At 34.2% G+C, this 17,840-nt stretch overlaps 1 protein-coding gene across 2 annotated transcripts in view; it reads right to left on the bottom strand.

Moving 5' to 3' along the window:
• The window catches only part of DPH6 (diphthamine biosynthesis 6), a 171,995-nt gene that overhangs the window by 27,906 nt on the left and 126,249 nt on the right, over positions 1–17,840 (bottom strand). For both annotated transcript variants that reach the window (XM_007180438.2, XM_007180437.2), the window contains exon 6: positions 5,115–5,176. In XM_007180438.2, the coding sequence (XP_007180500.1) occupies positions 5,115–5,176 (62 nt within the window). The remainder of the gene's footprint in view (positions 1–5,114; positions 5,177–17,840) is intronic.

The following is a 17,840-nucleotide window of genomic DNA, read 5'->3' as shown; positions in this document are numbered from 1 at the left end:
ACAATGGAGGGACAAGGGGCAAGACAGGGAGGAGACAGACTTGAAAAAGAAGATAGGGAAGCACTTTGCTATACAGTAGAAACTAACACAACATTGTAAAGCAACTATACTCCAATGAAAATTAATTTAAAAAAAAAGGAAGATAGGGAAGACTCTAAAGTGGTGACATGAGGACAAAAAGGAACAGATAATACGATATTAGGAAGGTAGGATGAAAAGGACTTGGGGCCTTATTTATGAGTAATGGAGTATGTGAAATGATTTATTACAATTCATTTTTAATTTTTTTTTTTTTTTTTTTTGGCTTGGATACCTGAGGAAACAATGGGGCCTTTCACTGTCAGGAAAAATAAATATGGCATAGATGTCAGGGAAGAAATGTTCGGTTCTTCACAGTTGAGGCTGAGGTGCTTGAAGACACCTAAGAGAGAAAGGTGCCCAGTTGGCAGCTGAATATATGTCTTTTTTTTTAACTTTTTATTTTGTATTGGAGTATAGTTGATTAACAATGTTGCATTAGTTTCAGGTGTACATCATAGTGATTCAGTTATGCATATACATGTATCTATTCCCTGGTGGTCCAGAGGTTAAGACTCCGCACTCCCACTGCAGGGGGCACGGGTTTGATCCCTGGTCAGAGAAAAAGATCCCCATGCTGCATGGCATGGCAAAAAAAAAAAAAAAAAAGAACACATGTCTTAGGCATAGAAAGATGATGGAGAAATAGGCTTAACTGTCGTAAGAATAAAATTGGTAGTTGAAGTCACATAGGTATTTAATATCACCACAGGAGGAAGGCTGTGGATGGAACCACTATATATAAGGGGTGGAATATAATCGGAAGCCCCAAGAGGAAGCTAAGAAAGTACTCAGAAATTCAGGAGTGAGTGGAAGGCATACACTCCAAGAGATTAATTCCTTCAGGTAAAATGGAGAAAACTTTATGAGAAAACTGGTGAGCATCTGAGACTGATAGGCGATCAAAGGACAGAGAAAGTGAAAAGGAGTAAGGTCCCAGTGGAGTAAGAAATATCAGGAGGTCCAAGGGAACAGGAGTAGAAATCAGTCCAAGAGACCAGAGCATAAGATTCCTGGATGTGGGAGGAGAGGGTGGTAAATATCAGCCTAGGGAAGTAGGTTAAAACCAGATAAAAGAGGGCCTTAAAGTATATACTAAGCAGTTTGGACTTTGTTCTATAGCGAATGGGAGTCATCAAAAGCTTTAGAGCAAGGAATGACAGGTTCATAAGTGAGTCACATGCTAATCTTTCATTTCCATAAATGAATGTTTGATTTGCATAAAATAAATAAAATTCTGCTTTATATCTCTCCCTCCCAACACACAAACGAGGCATACACTCTTTCAGAGAAATCTAGATAGACAGGACCTGAAGTATGTTGCTGGTATTGAGGAACTAGAAGATTATACATTCGATCATTGTGTCAAAATTACCTTGTGCTTATTTAAAGGTCAAATTACTGGTCCTTCAGCACTGAAATTTCTTGGAATGGGAAAAGAGTATAGGCTTTTTTTTTTTTTTTTTTTTTTAACATCTGAGTATAGGCATTTTTAACAAGGTCCCCAGTTTTCCTCTCAGGTCTGAAAACAGCAATAGCAGATTGTAAACTCCTCAAGAACAAGGATCTTGTTTACTTAATTCGTCATGTATATTTAGTGCTCACCACAGCATCTGTCACATAACAGGTCCTCAATAAATGTTAAATAATTTAAAGATGAAAGCGATGAATGGACAGACAGAACAAACAAATGAATGAAAGAACTAAAGAACTCATGTTTTTGCCAAAATCTTGGTAATATTATTGGAGCTTACATTCTAGTGGAGTAAGGAGAGAGGCAACAGAAAATATACATGTAAACAGATAAACAAAATAATTTGAGGAGACCTACTTTAGCTGGGGTAGTCAGGGAGAGCTTTTGAGCTGAGGAAGTAGCATTTGAGCTGTCACATTATGAGAAAGCATTAACCATGTGATGGTCTGAGGGAAAAAAAACCTCAAGCAGAGGAAAGTCTTAAGGAGAAAAAGGGTAAATAAAGTGTGCTTAAGTAATAAAAGAGGCATATGTGGCTATGGCTCAGTGAGTGAGTTAGAGACTGGGAGAAAATGAGACTGAAAAGATTGATAAAATGCTCATCATACAGGGTCTCAGTGGTTGTGATCTCACAGGAGTCTGGATGTTATTCTAATTGAAATGAAAAACCACTGAAACTTTAAACAAAATAGTTATATCTGATTTACCCTTAAAAAAAAATCACTCTGGCATCTGTATGAATAATGGATCATAGCAGGGCAATGACAGAAGTAAGCAGACCAGTTGGGGGTTGATGGAGTATCCCAGATAAGAGATGATTATGGTCTGGTGGTAGCAGCAGAGGCAGTGAGAAGTGCTTGGATTTGGAATATATTCTGGAGATAGAATAGACAAGATCATGTTAATGGGTTGGATAGAGTAGGTGAGGGAGAGGAGTGTAAAGAATTTGGATTTTAGCCTGTAGGCAATGGGGACTCATTTAAAGTTTTGAAGTGAGTGACACAATTACAGTAGAATATATTCAAACAATGATCTTGAGGCAGTAGCAAAATAAATTCTTTGAGAAATAAAATGGAAAGTAGAGGCAAATTTGGAAGTATCAGTAATACTCTAGGCTTGAAGTGACAGGCATCTGAATTAAGGTGATGACAAAGGGAACGGCAAGAAGTGATGGATATAAAGGCCACAATCAAGTTTGTAGAGATTTAATTTGCAGTGCCTTTGGGCACTAGAATTTAGCAGAGAAATCTAGGCTAGAAATATTTGGGAGTTATCAGAATAGAGCTAGTAATGAAAGCCATGTGAGTGACTGAGATCACCCAGGAAAAGTCTGTAGACTGAAAATGGGGACTAAAATAGGAACTAGCAAAAGAGACTAAGAGTGTCCAGAAGCAAAGGAGAAAAACTAGGAGAGTGTGGCATCATGAATGCCGGTACAAGCATTTCAAGAAGAAATGTTTATAACTGTCAAATAAGGACTGAGAAGTGTCTGTTGGGTTTGGTAAAACTGGAGATCATGGGTGGTCTTGATCAGAGCTGTACCCATTTAGAGGTAGAAAAAGAAGTAAGATGCTAGGTATATGAGGCGTCTGAGACGCGAAGAAGTACTATGAATACAGATAACACTTCTGAAATTTTTGGTTTTGAAGCAAAGAATAAAGAGAAGTGGCTAGAGAAATAACTAGAGTAGAGGGAGCGAATCTTTAGGATGGGAGAGATGGTGGCATGTTTCAACAGTGATGTGAAGGAGACCATAAAGAGAGAGAGGAGGAAGACACTGGAGGGGCGGGGTTGATTGCAAGGTCTCTAAGAAGGCAGATGCTAATGGGATCTAGAGCACAGAGAGTGGATTAGCCATAGACAGGATGAAGGACACTTCTCGCCGTCACAGCAAGCAAGGATAGGTGTAAGTGCGCATCAGTTAGAAGGAGTGGTGCTCAGAGGTGGAGGGATTCCCAGGATGATGATTTCTATTTTTTCTGTGAAGGAAGAAACAAGTCATCCTCTCATTGTGAGGAGAAAATATGAAGGGGTTTGAAATTTGAGGAGCGGAGAAGGAATAAAATGACCACTATAGAGAATGGGTAGATTATTTTTCTAATGAAATGTAAGATAGCCAGGTCATGTGAGGAACTTGCTGAAGTTGAATAAAATAATTTCTGCATTTTTGTGTTTAAACATATATGATAACATATAGGTTAATTCACAATCAACATCATGGCAATCCTGAAACTTTACTTAACCTTTTCTACAAAGAATCTCTACATGCTTGAAACCTGAACTCACTTCAAATTTTAGAAGCAGCTTACAAAAGCTCTTTTGCCAAAGCTCCAGTCTCCCATTTCTGAAGTTCTCTTTCTTTCACCCTCATAAATTTAATTTCATTATTTATCTACATTGTTTTTGCAGAAACAAAATTTAGTCTGATGGTAGTGAACAGATGTGAACATAGATATGTTGGCCACAGAACAAACTGCTGTGAGAAAAGTCCTATCAGAAGGGCATGGAAAGCAATCATGTCCATTAGATAGACTTAAATAAATGACACCAAATTGTCTAGAAATCAAATATAATTTGTCACAATTATATAAGCATTGCATTTTAATTTTAATCATTACTATTTCCCTGGCACATATTAGATGCTTAATAATGCTTAATAAAAGAAGGAATTAGCATTTTAGGGATTTCTAAGCCTTTGGTACATATTGATAAGCCATAAAATAATCAAATACAAATAAGTCTGAAAGAAAATGTGAAACCTATACAGTTAGTGAAGAGCACACCTGCTAACAGTTCATATCACAGCAATGGTATTAACAATGTCCAGAGACAATTCTGATGAAGAACATGGGAGGGAAAAATGATAATAGAGGAGTTCACTTCTGTCACAGAAGTAGGGTGATTTTCTTTTTTCTACCATGATTGTAAAATAAAAAAACATTCTAATAATTACACTATTCTAGCTAATTTAGCATTGCCATACTAATCATAACATTTGACCCCAATTCTAATAAAATATAATACAGTTAACAGAAAAGAGTAAAAATAACAAAACCTTTCTTTAATATTTAGAACACATTCAGGATTTGACAATGATAAGGGTTAAACAATTGTAATTTGAAGCCTTGGGATAATTTATTTACTACTCTGCAAATTAATTTCCCAATTGGTAAAAAAGAAGAGGTTATATTAGATAATCTCTAAAGGAAGTTTCCACTCACATTTCTGATGGAAATGCACCTGATCAGGTACTGATGGAGACTATCAGGTACTGTATAGTACTTAACAATGTCGATTTTAATAAAAGTAAACTTCTTGACGGAACAATTTCCTTTTAGGTATAGCTTACTTACTCTTTCAGTGAGCTCAACGAGCTGATATAACTTTTGTAATTAATTTTAAACATACTTTCATATCCACTAGAGGTTTAATTTTTTCATAAAACTATATCATCAATGTATCTGCGTTTTTCTAAAAATTGATTGTATAATCATTATATCATGGCATTGTTTATTTTCCTGCTTTAGATGCCTATATTTTGAGAAATAGTATAAATTCTTACCTCTAAGAGATAAGGCTCCATTTGGTCCAGGGTTTTTCCAAGATGCTTATCTGGATCTAAACCTGCCAAGAAAGGTTAAATTTTTTTTTAGATAACGATTAAAATGGAGGTTTAAAGACACGTTTCCCTTCCCTTGGCTCCTCCTTACCTAGGAAACCAGTGTATGTGTATTTTAAGGCAAAATGTACCTTACTAGTATTTACTTTTCTATTCCCCTTGGGTAACTGGTTTTCTTGCTCCTGAAAAATAAGTTTCATTCCAATTCATTTCAATTGCACTTCATCACCTACCAGACACATTGTTTCAATCCCTTTTTCATTTTTGAGGAATTGTAATTAGGATGGAAAAAAAAAGTATCATTTCAAAGATATGAAATTTAAATCCTTGGTATTTTAATTATTATTACTATTTTTTACTCATGGACAACAGCGAGAATTTTCTGACATTTCTATTTTATCTGTTTCAAACTTCTTATTTGGAGAATAAAAGTAGAAAATAAAAGAGCGGTAAACTGTATCCTTATATAATTAATTCACTTAGTAGCATATGGACACAAACAATTGTATTACCAAATTAAATGACAGCTCATTTCAATGACCACTTGTGTGACAGCGTTTTCCAAGAAAAAATAGAAACACTCTGAAAAATCATTATAGTACCAATAGCATTTGCATAATCTCTGATAAAGATGTTCAACTGATATAATAGCAGAGTTTATGTGGGTGATGGGGTATAGGTAGACTACTGTGGACAACAGGAACTCTTCCCACATTCCAAAACTAACCTGCCAGGAAAAAAATCACATGCCGCAAGTCAGCTATGAAAGGAATGAATTCATTTTAGATATTTACATCCATAATACATGTATTAGCTTAGGTTCATTTAAATAGGCTATTTTTTATTTATTATTGGTTTAAACCAATCAGCTTATTAATTATACAAACTGAGTAATAATTTTCTTTTTCTAGTCAAATCCCTTCTTTGTAACATGGTATTTCTTATAATCACATACAAAATAATAAAAGGGAAGTCAGATAAAGATTAAGGATTCTTCTCCTACTGATATTAAATTACATTAATCCCAAAGGAAACAACTCAGACTACTAGCACTAAATGGATTATTTGACTCCTTTCACAGCAATCTTATTCTCAAGATGCATTCATTAAAATCAAAATTTCAATTGGCTGGGTAAACACTTGATGAACTAATTGTTGACTTTGTCCAGTTCCTTTATTCCTGTCACCCTTGCAACCTTTGCAATTCAATGTTTAAAATGAGTAAGTAAATAAAATATTTGAGACAAGCACCTATGTAATCACCACCCAGATTTAATAAGCATTAACATCTTGCCCTATTTCCTCCACAACTTTTCTTTAAACACCACCAACATAATAGAATCTCACAGTATATCTACCCTTAATCAATCGATTTTCCCTAGCCTTCAGTCTTTTGAAGTTGGTATGTTATTTCCCAGCTATGCTTTTATAATTTTATTACAGATGTACATATCCAAAACAATATTTGTTATTGTTCATGTATATCAAATTTTAACACGAATGATAACTTTTTACTTGTTTTTTTCAATTCACATTGTTAATGAGATTTACTTATAGTAATTACTATGGCTCTGGTCCATCCATTTTTACTGTTGTATTGTATTCCATTATATGGATATATCAGAATTTACTTATCCATTTTCCAATAAATGCACAGTTGGGCACTGACTTATTTCTAATGTCTGTTTTGCCACTAGTAAGTAGTAAATATGCCACTAGCTACTGCCACTAGCTGCAGTAAATATGCTTTTATGTGAAATTACTATTGCAATATGATAGAGGAGAAAAATATATTTGCTATTTTATATATACATATAATCTTCAAGTCCATTATATATTGCCAAATTGCTCTCCAAAGCAGTATTGTCATCAAGGAAATAGAATTCTTATTTCCCATAAGGTGAAAATAATTAATGTTGTTAGATTTTTCATCTTTGCCAATCTGAGTTATATAGACATATAAAAAAATGTTTTGGATACTTGTTTTAATTTTCATCTTCTGATTACTATTAAAAGTAAGCACTTTTTCATATTTCATTGTCCATTCATTCAGGGTTTCACTTCTGTGAATTGCTTATTAAAATCATTTGCCTATTTTTAATGCTGTTTTTTGATGATTCATAGTTCTTGATATATTCTGAATGCTAATCCTTCATCATTATGGGCACGGTAAATATCTTCCTAATCAGTGGCTTGTCATTACACTTTTTTTTAATTGAGGGAGGGTCTCTTGATAAACATAAACTTTTTAACCTTATAGTAGTCAAAAGAATTGTTATTTAAAAATGTTTTTCCTTTGTATTGTAATAAACAATGCCCATGGTCATAATGTTACTCTCTTATATTTTCATTTCAAAGTTTTAAAATTTTGCTATTCACATTTAGATATTCAATCCATGTAGAATTTACTTTCAGTTATCATAGATGTAGTGTTATAACTGTATCTCTTATTTATGGGTAGGTACTGTTTATGGAATCCCTTCCCTATTGATGTATACACCACCTCTGACAAACGTTTCCATACATATGGAAATCTATGTCATGTTGCCTACAACTTACTTTAAAATATTTCAGCATAACCAGTGAAATATACAAGTGTCTGTTTTAATCTACACTCAGAGATGGTTATTTGGCAATTAAAGGACTCTAATCAGAACCCATAACTCCAACTTCTAGTGGTACAATTATCTTTATCTTAGACCAGCAAGAGAAAGTTTGCTAATTAACATGTCTGTTAGAAATGATTTTTCCTTGTGAAATTTATTTAAAATATATATAGATTATATAGTACTATGTACAAGGCACTGTTATAAGTGCTCTGCAAATATTAACTGAATTCTCATAACAATCTAATGAGTGGTATTATAATTATCCCTATTTAATATATGAGAAAATAGAGGCACAGAGAAGTGTAGTGACTCTCTAAGATCACCCTCTACCAAGAGATAAAAATGAAAATTCAAACCTAGGCAGTCTGGCTACACAGTCCAGGCTTTCAACTGCCAGACTATGTTGCTTCTCTACGTTGGATTAAGGATGTTTCCATCTATACTTCATTTGCTAAGATTTCTTCGCTGTTCTCATGATCATACTTGCTAATTCTGCTGTTTTATAGCATGAAGAGACACCAAATTTTATACATACTTTGTCTATATCTACTGAGATGTGTTCTCTAACATCTTCACCAATACTAGATATTATTAAATTTAAAACTTTTGCTATTTTGATAGGAAGAAATGATATTTATCTCCTTGGTATTTTTATTTGCATATCTTTACTCTTGTATGATTGAGGTGGAACATATTCTTCAGAAATTTGTGGCCAGATTTGTAACTTTTTTTTTAACTGTGAAAATGACTATTTTTCTAATAGGCCACTCATCTTCTTTTCTTAATACTGAAACACTTCTAAACCAAGGCCATTTATTTTATGAATTCATATAAGGCAGAATACTTTATTGGTGATTGGTCTTTTATTTTTGATGGATCTTGTCATGTATCTGGCAACTTGGGGAGTCTCATCAAGGTGCTAGCTTTTTGTTGTTTTTAATATTTTCTCCACTTTTCAATTTCATAAATTTTACCCTTACTTTTGTCACTTCCTTATTTCTGCTTTCTTTGTGTTCATTCAATAGCTTATTTATTTCTAGTTTCTTGATTTGAATGCTTGACTCATTTATATTTACACATTTCTTACTTTTTAAATAGAAAGATTTTAAGTACCAATTTAGCTGCATCCCAGATTTGAAAGTGACACATTTATTGTCATTCTGTTGTCAATATTTTGTCATTTTTATTGTTATTTAAGATTACTCTTGTGTCAAAACATGTTTGTTTACTTTCACTACTTTTTGTTGTCTTCTAATTTAATTGCATATGGTCAAGACTGTAGTCTTTATATAATAATTCTTCAAAATTTGGTGAAGCTCCTATGTGACTTATGGATGATTAAATTTTATAAATGCCCCATTTGTGCTTGGAAAGTGGATCTGCTGAAAGCAAAGTAAGATTTTATACCTAAACATAAAAAATCATGATCTTGTTAATTCTGCTGTTCATATCTTCTATGACCTTACTAGTATTTGGTTTCCATGAACCATCAGTTTCAAATAAAGAGGTGGTTAAAACCTCCCATTATGATTTTGGTTTTAATAATTTCTTATAATTGAAAGTTTTGTTTTATACACTTGAGAGGTGTGTTGTTATGGACACAAATTCATAATTTCTAAAACTTCTTGGGAGGATTATTCCTTTACCAAGAAGTAGTGAGCTTTTCATCTCCACATATGACTTTTATCATATATTCTATTTATCAACATTACAACACCAGCTTTCTTTTTTTTTTTATATGAGCTATTTTTTAAAATTAATTAATTTATTTATTTTTGGCTGTGTTGGGTCTTCGTTTCTGTGCAAGGGCTGTCTCTAGTTGCGGCAAGCGGGGGCCACTCTTCATCACGGTGCACGGGCCTCTCACTATCGCGGCCTCTCTTGTTGCGGAGCACAGGCTCCAGACGCGCAGGCTCACTAGTTGTGGCTCACGGGCCCAGTTGCTCCGCGGCATGTGGGATCTTCCCAGACCAGGGCTCGAACCCATGTCCCCTGCATTGGCAGGCAGATTCTCAACCACTGCGCCACCAGGGAAGCCCACCAGCTTTCTTTTGTTAACGTTTTTCTGATATACATATAACCGGGTTTTGAAATTTTTTATCCTATCTTATAAATACAAATTCAAAGAATTGATTTTAAATATTTTATATTTTTTATATTTTACAATTTTTTTTGTCTGGACCTGTTTCCATCACCTTATTGTGCACTTTTTGTTACATTAAACTTTATATATATATTTTTTCCTTTGCCACTTTCTGCCTCATACTGGATCAAAAAGGATATTTTGTCTGTTTGTTTTCTCTGCTGATTAGAAAGCTGTAGACTATTTATGTCAATCCCAATCTCCCAATATATATACACTATTGATACTATGTATAAAATAGATAACTAATGAGAACTACCGTACAGCACCGGGAACTCTAGTGCTCTGTGGTGACCTAAAGGAGAAGGAAATCCAAAAAAGAGGGGATATATGTATACGTATAGTTGATTCACTTTGTTGTACAGCAGAAACTAATACAACGTTATAAAGCAACTATACTCTAATAAAAATTTTTTTAAAATGTGATCCTTTTCATCGGTCTCATCTTTGTACAGTGCCTGGAACATTTTCAAGTATAAGCTTTCAAGAAATATTTAGTGAATAAATGCATGTTAATCTGAAAAATAAAAAAAAGAAAGCTGTAGACTGAATTTCTACTCTTCCAGTAATCACTTGTAATTTTTAACATTCATTCAAAACCACAGTATTTAAGTCTAAAGTATTAAATATCTAAGAATTTATGAACCTTAGAATATAAATCTAAGAATTTATTTTTAAATTTTTTTAATCTAAGAATTTATGTTTAGCATCTTTTTTTTTTTTTTTTAGCCACGCCGCGTGGCTTACGAGATCTTCGTACCCCCACCAGGGATTGAACCCACACCCTCAGCAGTGAAAGCCCAGCGGCCTGACCACTGGACCGCCAGGGAATTCCACTTAGCAACTTTTTGACCACAACAAATTAGCATGTTTTAAACTAGACACTAAATAAGTTTTACCATTTAAGTTGTTATCACTGTGTTAAATTTTAGTTCCATCATTTTGGGCAAGAAAATGTAAGCTTATGAACACATTTTACAGTGTCTGTGCTCACCATTGTTTGTCATTCATTTCTCCTGGAATTCAATTTATTTCTGACTGAAGTCCATTCTTTATTTTTTCACTGAAGATCTGTGAGTGGTAAACTCTCCTAGTTTTTACCTGTCTGATAATGTCCTATTTTGCTATCTCCACCACATAACAGTTTAGTTGTAATATATTATTACTTCTTTAGGCTTTAGTTGTTCTTAATGAGATTTACGCTGTCAAACGGTGGTTCCCATATAAGGAATCTTCATTTTCTCTGTGCTAGACAGTACAATTTTCAGTTTACCTATGACATTCTATAATTTTAACACAAGGTATCTATTTTTACTTACACTGCACAGCACCTAATATGCACTTTCAATTCCAAAACTCATCTTTCTTCAAACCTAAAAAGTTTATAGCCATTATATCTGTAAATACTGTTTTTCTGCCTTCTATTTTTTTCTGAAACATCTATTACACAAATATTGCAATTTCCCAATCTATCCTCCATATTTTTAAATTGCTCTTTCAATGTTGTCTTCTGGGTGAATTATTTTTTTCTGCTTCACTCATTCTGTCTTTGACTTGGTTCATCTAGAGTTTATTCTGCCCACTATTTTGTTTTTTAAATGACTCTATGTTTCACCCCAAATTTCTAATTGTTTACTTTTCACATCATACTGTTGCTATTTCATTTTGAGTGATTTATTTTTCTAACTGATTGTTTTTTCTTTAATGGATGTTTTATTTTTATCTCTTTGAGGTTCTCCTTCAGAGGGGGCACTTTCAGTCTGTTTCCCCACAGGACTGTGATCTCCCAGTTGCTTTTGCCTATTTCCTGACCCTCTGTATTACAGCCCCACAGCTTCATTTCTGAATTATTTTGCATGTCTATTCATTCTTAATTCACAGAGATGTTTATAATGCTTTCCAGCACGGCTCTTTCATACTTTTCCTTCATATATTCATCTATTACTGCCATGGTTTGGGGTAGAAATTTGGAAAACTCAAAGCAAGAATGTACAAGGCCAGCCTGGCAGGAAGTCATTTTTTAGCTGCCCTTCCAATTCCTTGATTCTCATATATATTGGTCACATAGCACATACATATCACCTTAGCACTTAGCATCAGGCTACACATCATTAAAATCATTTAAAAAGTCTCTCATGATTGAACCTAAGAATTTATGTTTTGTGTTCTCTATAAGGGTTTGGGAGTAAATAAATGTCTATCCAAAAGGCATGAAAAGGAATTTAAGAGCATGTGATTTTATACAGGTGGGCAGTGAAAGATCAAGCCAACAATCTTCCCATTTTCCTTTCAGCCTTTTAATTCATTGCAAAATCATCATGCCCCAGTTCTGAACTGTTAAAGTAGAGAAATAGCTGTAATATCTCATTTCAAAGATGGCTACATTCCATGCTGTACCAGTAAAGTAATTTGGCTTGCCTTTAGATAAGAGAGTCAGTAAAATATGTAAACATAAGTCACATTGGGCACATTTTTTTCCACATGAATCTGTATTCATCACAGAAGTACACCCTGGTAAAATTATTTCAAGATTTTTGTGTATTCATAGAAATATTTTCAATTTATTTATTCCTAGGATAGCACTGAAAATTCTATGGAGCTAAAACAATTAGAATAGAAATTTAAAACTTTAAGGAAGATTTTCAAATATTTTTCTGAAACACATTATAGATCATTTCACTAGGAGATTATTGTAAAACTATAAGATAGTTAAAATAAAAGAGTTACATTTTTTCTCAGAGTTAATAATGAAATAAGCTGCATGTATGAATCATTATAGTTTGGTAATACGGTCTGCACCATGTTTGGTGAGGATGAGATGCTGTTACGAGTCATGGTCTGACTATTTAGATCTTTCACACAGGGCAGACCAATCAGTAAGGATACTTCACATACACACATCAATAGATGATTCCAATGGACGTGTAAAACCAAGGAAATGCGGGAAGTGAGAAATAAACAATTTTGACACATTGTAAATTTATCAGAGGTTATGTCTGGTGATTTTGGTAGGCATCTTTGCATAAACAATGATTTAGGAGTTCTTATCTCATGAGATGATACTGTTTAACTAGACTATAATTCTTTTCCAAAAAACGTCTAAGTTTTAATAATGAAACTGCTTGTCTAGATTCCATACAATAATGTACATATTGTTCTGAATGAATCTTTCTACTTTAAATCAACACTATATATATTTGGGTCAGGCTACCATGTTCTACTGTAGTTGGTAATGACTACTCAAGTGCTTTTCTCCTGATGCTGGTTATCCTGTGCAAGTGCAATCTGTCTTTGCTTCCATTTTTCTGTTCATTAGAAAGTGACAAGTCATTGGGGACCTCACGATCACTGCCCATAAGACGTGCATTTCAAATTGTTTTTATAAAATGTTTTCTTGGATAAGATCCAGAGACTCCTAGCAATTCAAGCTCCTGTCCTTGAGAAATCAATGGCCTGAAGCCACCCTCATCTCCGAGATCTCTTCTAAATTGGTATACTATTACACGTGGGATGATATTAGTCAGGGATGCGGTAGGAAGATTATTCATCCTACCCTAGAATACACTCAGATATGGAACTTTTCTCAAGAAATTTTTTACTGCCTAAAACACTGATGTTTCCATAAATATTAAACTATATGCAAATGAAAACTCTTTGCAACTTATTTTTATAAATATAATGGATGATTGAATATTTAATTTTATTACACTTACACATTTTTTTCACAAGTTTCTTCATTTAGAAACATCTTAGCATTGTATGTACAATCTGTATGATATTTAATTTCTCTGAATGGAATAAGACAATTATTAAGATAATTTTAAAACAAGCATCTGGAGAAACAGATCAGTTTAACATTAAAAAAACCCCAAAAACCTGTTAGCTTATCTATAATTATGAAGCCCAAAGATGTTAATCTTTACCTCATGTATTTTGGTTTTGGTATTTTCTAACTAGATGATATGCACAGAGAATTCTGACACTGAAGATCCTTCATAATTGAGAATGGGAAGTCAGGGTCAGATTAGTATCAATAAAATATATTTATCATTGGATTTATGCTTTAAGTGCTTTAGAGAGAAATATTTTACATAATAAAGTCAATGTTTGAGTTAAAATTTAACACAAAGCTTAGACAAAATAAATAACTTCTCAGTTTAATTTACTTGTTTTATCAACAAGTATCCACTTATATTTTTAAACTCAACTAAAGAAAGATGCTAATATACCAATATATTTGCTCTCAAATGATTCCACTACATGGAACCACTTTAGAGTACATGAATATATAACACACCTCAGTAATTTTAAAATCCATCTTATATATTCATTCTATTTTCAATTTTTAAACAGTAGCTATTTAACTGGTAAATGCAGCCAGTCCAAAGGCATAATCTTCTCTTTCTTTGAATAAATGCTAGTATCTAGACCCAATACAATTTCAATACAATTTGAAAATCTCTAGCCTAATCTTTGTAATATCTTCATTCCCATTTTATTTTATATAAAACTATATTATGTAAAAACCCTCTGAGGGACTGTGAAAAGCCTATGAAAAAGCCACAATGGTTCATGGGCTTTTTCCATGCAATTCAACTAAAAGCTTCAATTTATCCTAGTCCTTGAAAAAGATGTTTCTTTTTTAGATTCATTCAATTTAGGTGTCTCTTCTCTAGTGAAGCCTGGGTCATGAATGGACATAAACTGTGCTTCACCAGAACCCTAACAGTCTGTTCAGTTTACCTCCTGAATCAGTCAGATGTGGAATCTGAGTCTCAGTGTGTCTAGCTCCCTTATGAAAACCTTTATAATCACTGAGATGGTAACATTTAATAATGTTTATATAAATATAAAGTATATTTAAAGTATATTTAACTCAAATACCTAGATAAGCTACTTTAAGTTACTAACAAAATTTTCTTCAAAGTGCAGAAAAATTTACTATAAATCCTGACACCTAATCATTTAATCATGACTTACAGACATTCCTTGGTGGAAGCTGGGTGGATGAATAAACCCACAACAAGACCTAGGCACTGGATAACTCCATGCAGAATTAAGAAATTAATTAGGAGGAAGAACCATAATTTGCAGAGCTGACATCTATTTTACTTTACTTGCATGTATCAATGGGAAGCAATTACAATTCAATTAAAATATTCAATTTTATTACTTTACTGACTGACCTTGAAGTTAATGCCTGTTCTATTTAATTGTATCATCTATGAATAAATGTTAACCCTACAATGTTATGCCCCATTATTTTCAATGCATTTTTCAACTTCTCAACTGAATTATATCAGTCAATTTATTGTCTACTATCATGAAAGCAAGTGGAGGTTTATTTCTTCAGGACAGCCTAATATATGATATGAGAGAAACATCACGAAATGTTTGATAATGCTACTTTTAACAGAGTCAAGTAAAATGAATTGTGTTCTCAGCTTTTGTAGCCTAGACTTTTACTGTAAAATCAGTAGGTGATATTAGAAAAGGTATAATCACTCTGAGAAGCAACTTCTAGTCTGCCTGTAATTCTTGATAAATTTCAGTGCAGACAGGAATGGAGCATTCTGTGTATCTTCAAAAGTTAAACACAGCCCCTCCCCACCCCCAATAATCTCTTCCTATTTTTACCAGGCTCACTGGCCATCAAAACAAGTGAATTTCATTTAAAAAGCGCTAATGTTTTTGTTGGTAAATATAACCTTTTTGTTCCCAGACTTCAACTGAGCACACCATTATTCTACAATTGAGCACTTTATAAATATAACCACTATATTTGTGTCAAAAGAACAAATAAAAAAGACTGATTATATGATCTCTAAGGTAAAAATTAGCTCACATGTTTTGAAAGTTGACTATTGGGGGAAGGATCTTATTTGAATTTCCATATTTTCCATTTCTACAATTAGATCACTAAAAGCTTAGCTATCTTAGAGGTTGTGTTAGGACTCATCTCAACATGTAACTTCTTTCTGAAATCTATGAACTGGTATTGTACTTCAGTGTATGTAACATAAAGGAGACTCAGACACTTCGTGGATTCACTTTTGAGATCCATGGCACCCATGAAATGAATGACCAATAAATCACATTAAATATAACTATGCAGTTAATGATAATCAATACTTGCCGATGATAGCCCAAATGGTCCTTCTTCTACCTTTAAAATACTACACAGTTTTAATATGAAAAAAATGAATAAAAAGTGAAAGATATGCGAGTCAAAGAAATTTTTAAAAGGGGGATTTGAAATATTTATTATAGAAATATCTTCCTAATTTTTCATATTAGTTTTCAACATAATGAGGACTGTAAAGTGAAAGAAGCTTGATATGAGCAGGGAGTGTTTAGAGGGGTGAAAGTTGAGGTTAAAAAAAGTAGACAAGGGGGCTTCCCTGGTGGCGCAGTGGTTAAGAATCCGCCTGCCAATGCAGAGGACACAGGTTCGAGCCCTGGTCTGGGATGATCCCACATGCCACGGAGCAGCTAAGTGTGTGTGCCACAACTACTGAGCCTGCCCTCTAGAGCCTGAGAGCCACAACTACTGAAGCCCACGTGCCTACAGCCCGTGCTCTGCAACAAGAGTAGCTTCTACTGCAGAGAAGCCCACGCACCGCAACGAAGAGTAGCCCCCGCTCGCCACAACTAGAGAGAAGCCCATGCACAGCAACAAAGACCCAACACAGCCAAAAATAAATAGATAAATTAAAAAAAAAAAAAAGTAGACAAAAGCCAAATCCTATAGGGCCTTGTGTTTCATTTTAAAGAGTTTGTACTTGAATTCAAGGTCACAGAGAAATTCTAAGCAGAGGATGACATGATCCAATTAGATCTTTAGTGATCCAATTAGTGATCTTTCTTTAGAAAGATCACTCTAGCTTCAGTTGAATTCCTTGGGAGGAAACAAGACTGATGGGAAGAAGGCAAATAAAAGGATTGTTGCAGTAATTAGTGAGACAGGATGTAACAGACAAAAGCAATAGGTATGGAAGGAAGAGAACAGATTTGAGAGCAACATACAGTAGGTAGGATATATAGTACTTGCTGATAAATTGGGTATCGTGAATACAAGAAAAAGAAAAGGCAAGGATGATTTGCAGGTTTCTGATTTGGTCAAATTAAAAGATGGTGGCACCAAACACCATTTACTTCAGATATAGAACAGAACACAAGAAAGTTTGGGAAGGAAACAAAGGGCAAATTCAATTTTAGACATGTGTTTGAGGTTTCAGGGAATCACCCAAGAAGAGATATTTAATTGGCAATTAGGTATATGGGGTTAGAGCCCAGCATGGAAGTCTGAGCTGGGGATACTGATATAGAAATAGAAGCCACAAGATGAACAGTCAAGGAGAACTTGCAAAGTGAGAAGATAAAATATAGGCAAGAGCTTTGAGGAATATCAAACTTTAATGGGCACTACAGTCAGAGAGCTGTCCAAAATGGAAATCTGATCTGGTCATCTTCATTTTTAAATCCTTCATTTATACTTCTGGGCAAGATGGTTACATGAGCACTGGCATCCAATTCTTTCCTTTTCTTCCTGTGATGGTTAATTTTATGTGTTAACCTGAGTAGGCCATGGGATGCCCAGAAGAAACACTGTTTCTGAGTGTGTCTGTAAGAGTGTTTGGGGATGACACTGGCATTTGAATCAGTGGTCTCAGTAAATTGCCCTCTCCAATGTACGTGGGCATTACTCAGTCTGTTAAGGGCCTGAACAGAACAAAGGACAGAGGAAAGAGGAACTCACCCCTTTTTTCTTGCCTCATTGCTTGAACTGTGACATCTCACCTCATCTTCTCCCGCTTTCGGACTGGGATGTACGTCATTGGCTCCCCTGGTTCTGAAGCCTTTGAACTTGGACTGAAATACACTACTGGCTTTCCTGGGTCTCCAGTTTACAGACAG

The sequence above is a fragment of the Balaenoptera acutorostrata genome, chromosome 3, assembly GCF_949987535.1.
Source record: "Balaenoptera acutorostrata chromosome 3, mBalAcu1.1, whole genome shotgun sequence".
NCBI classification, from domain to species: Eukaryota; Metazoa; Chordata; class Mammalia; order Artiodactyla; family Balaenopteridae; genus Balaenoptera; species Balaenoptera acutorostrata.
The sequence above is the reverse complement of the archived record's forward strand: the minus strand, read 5'-3'. Positions and strand labels throughout refer to the sequence as shown.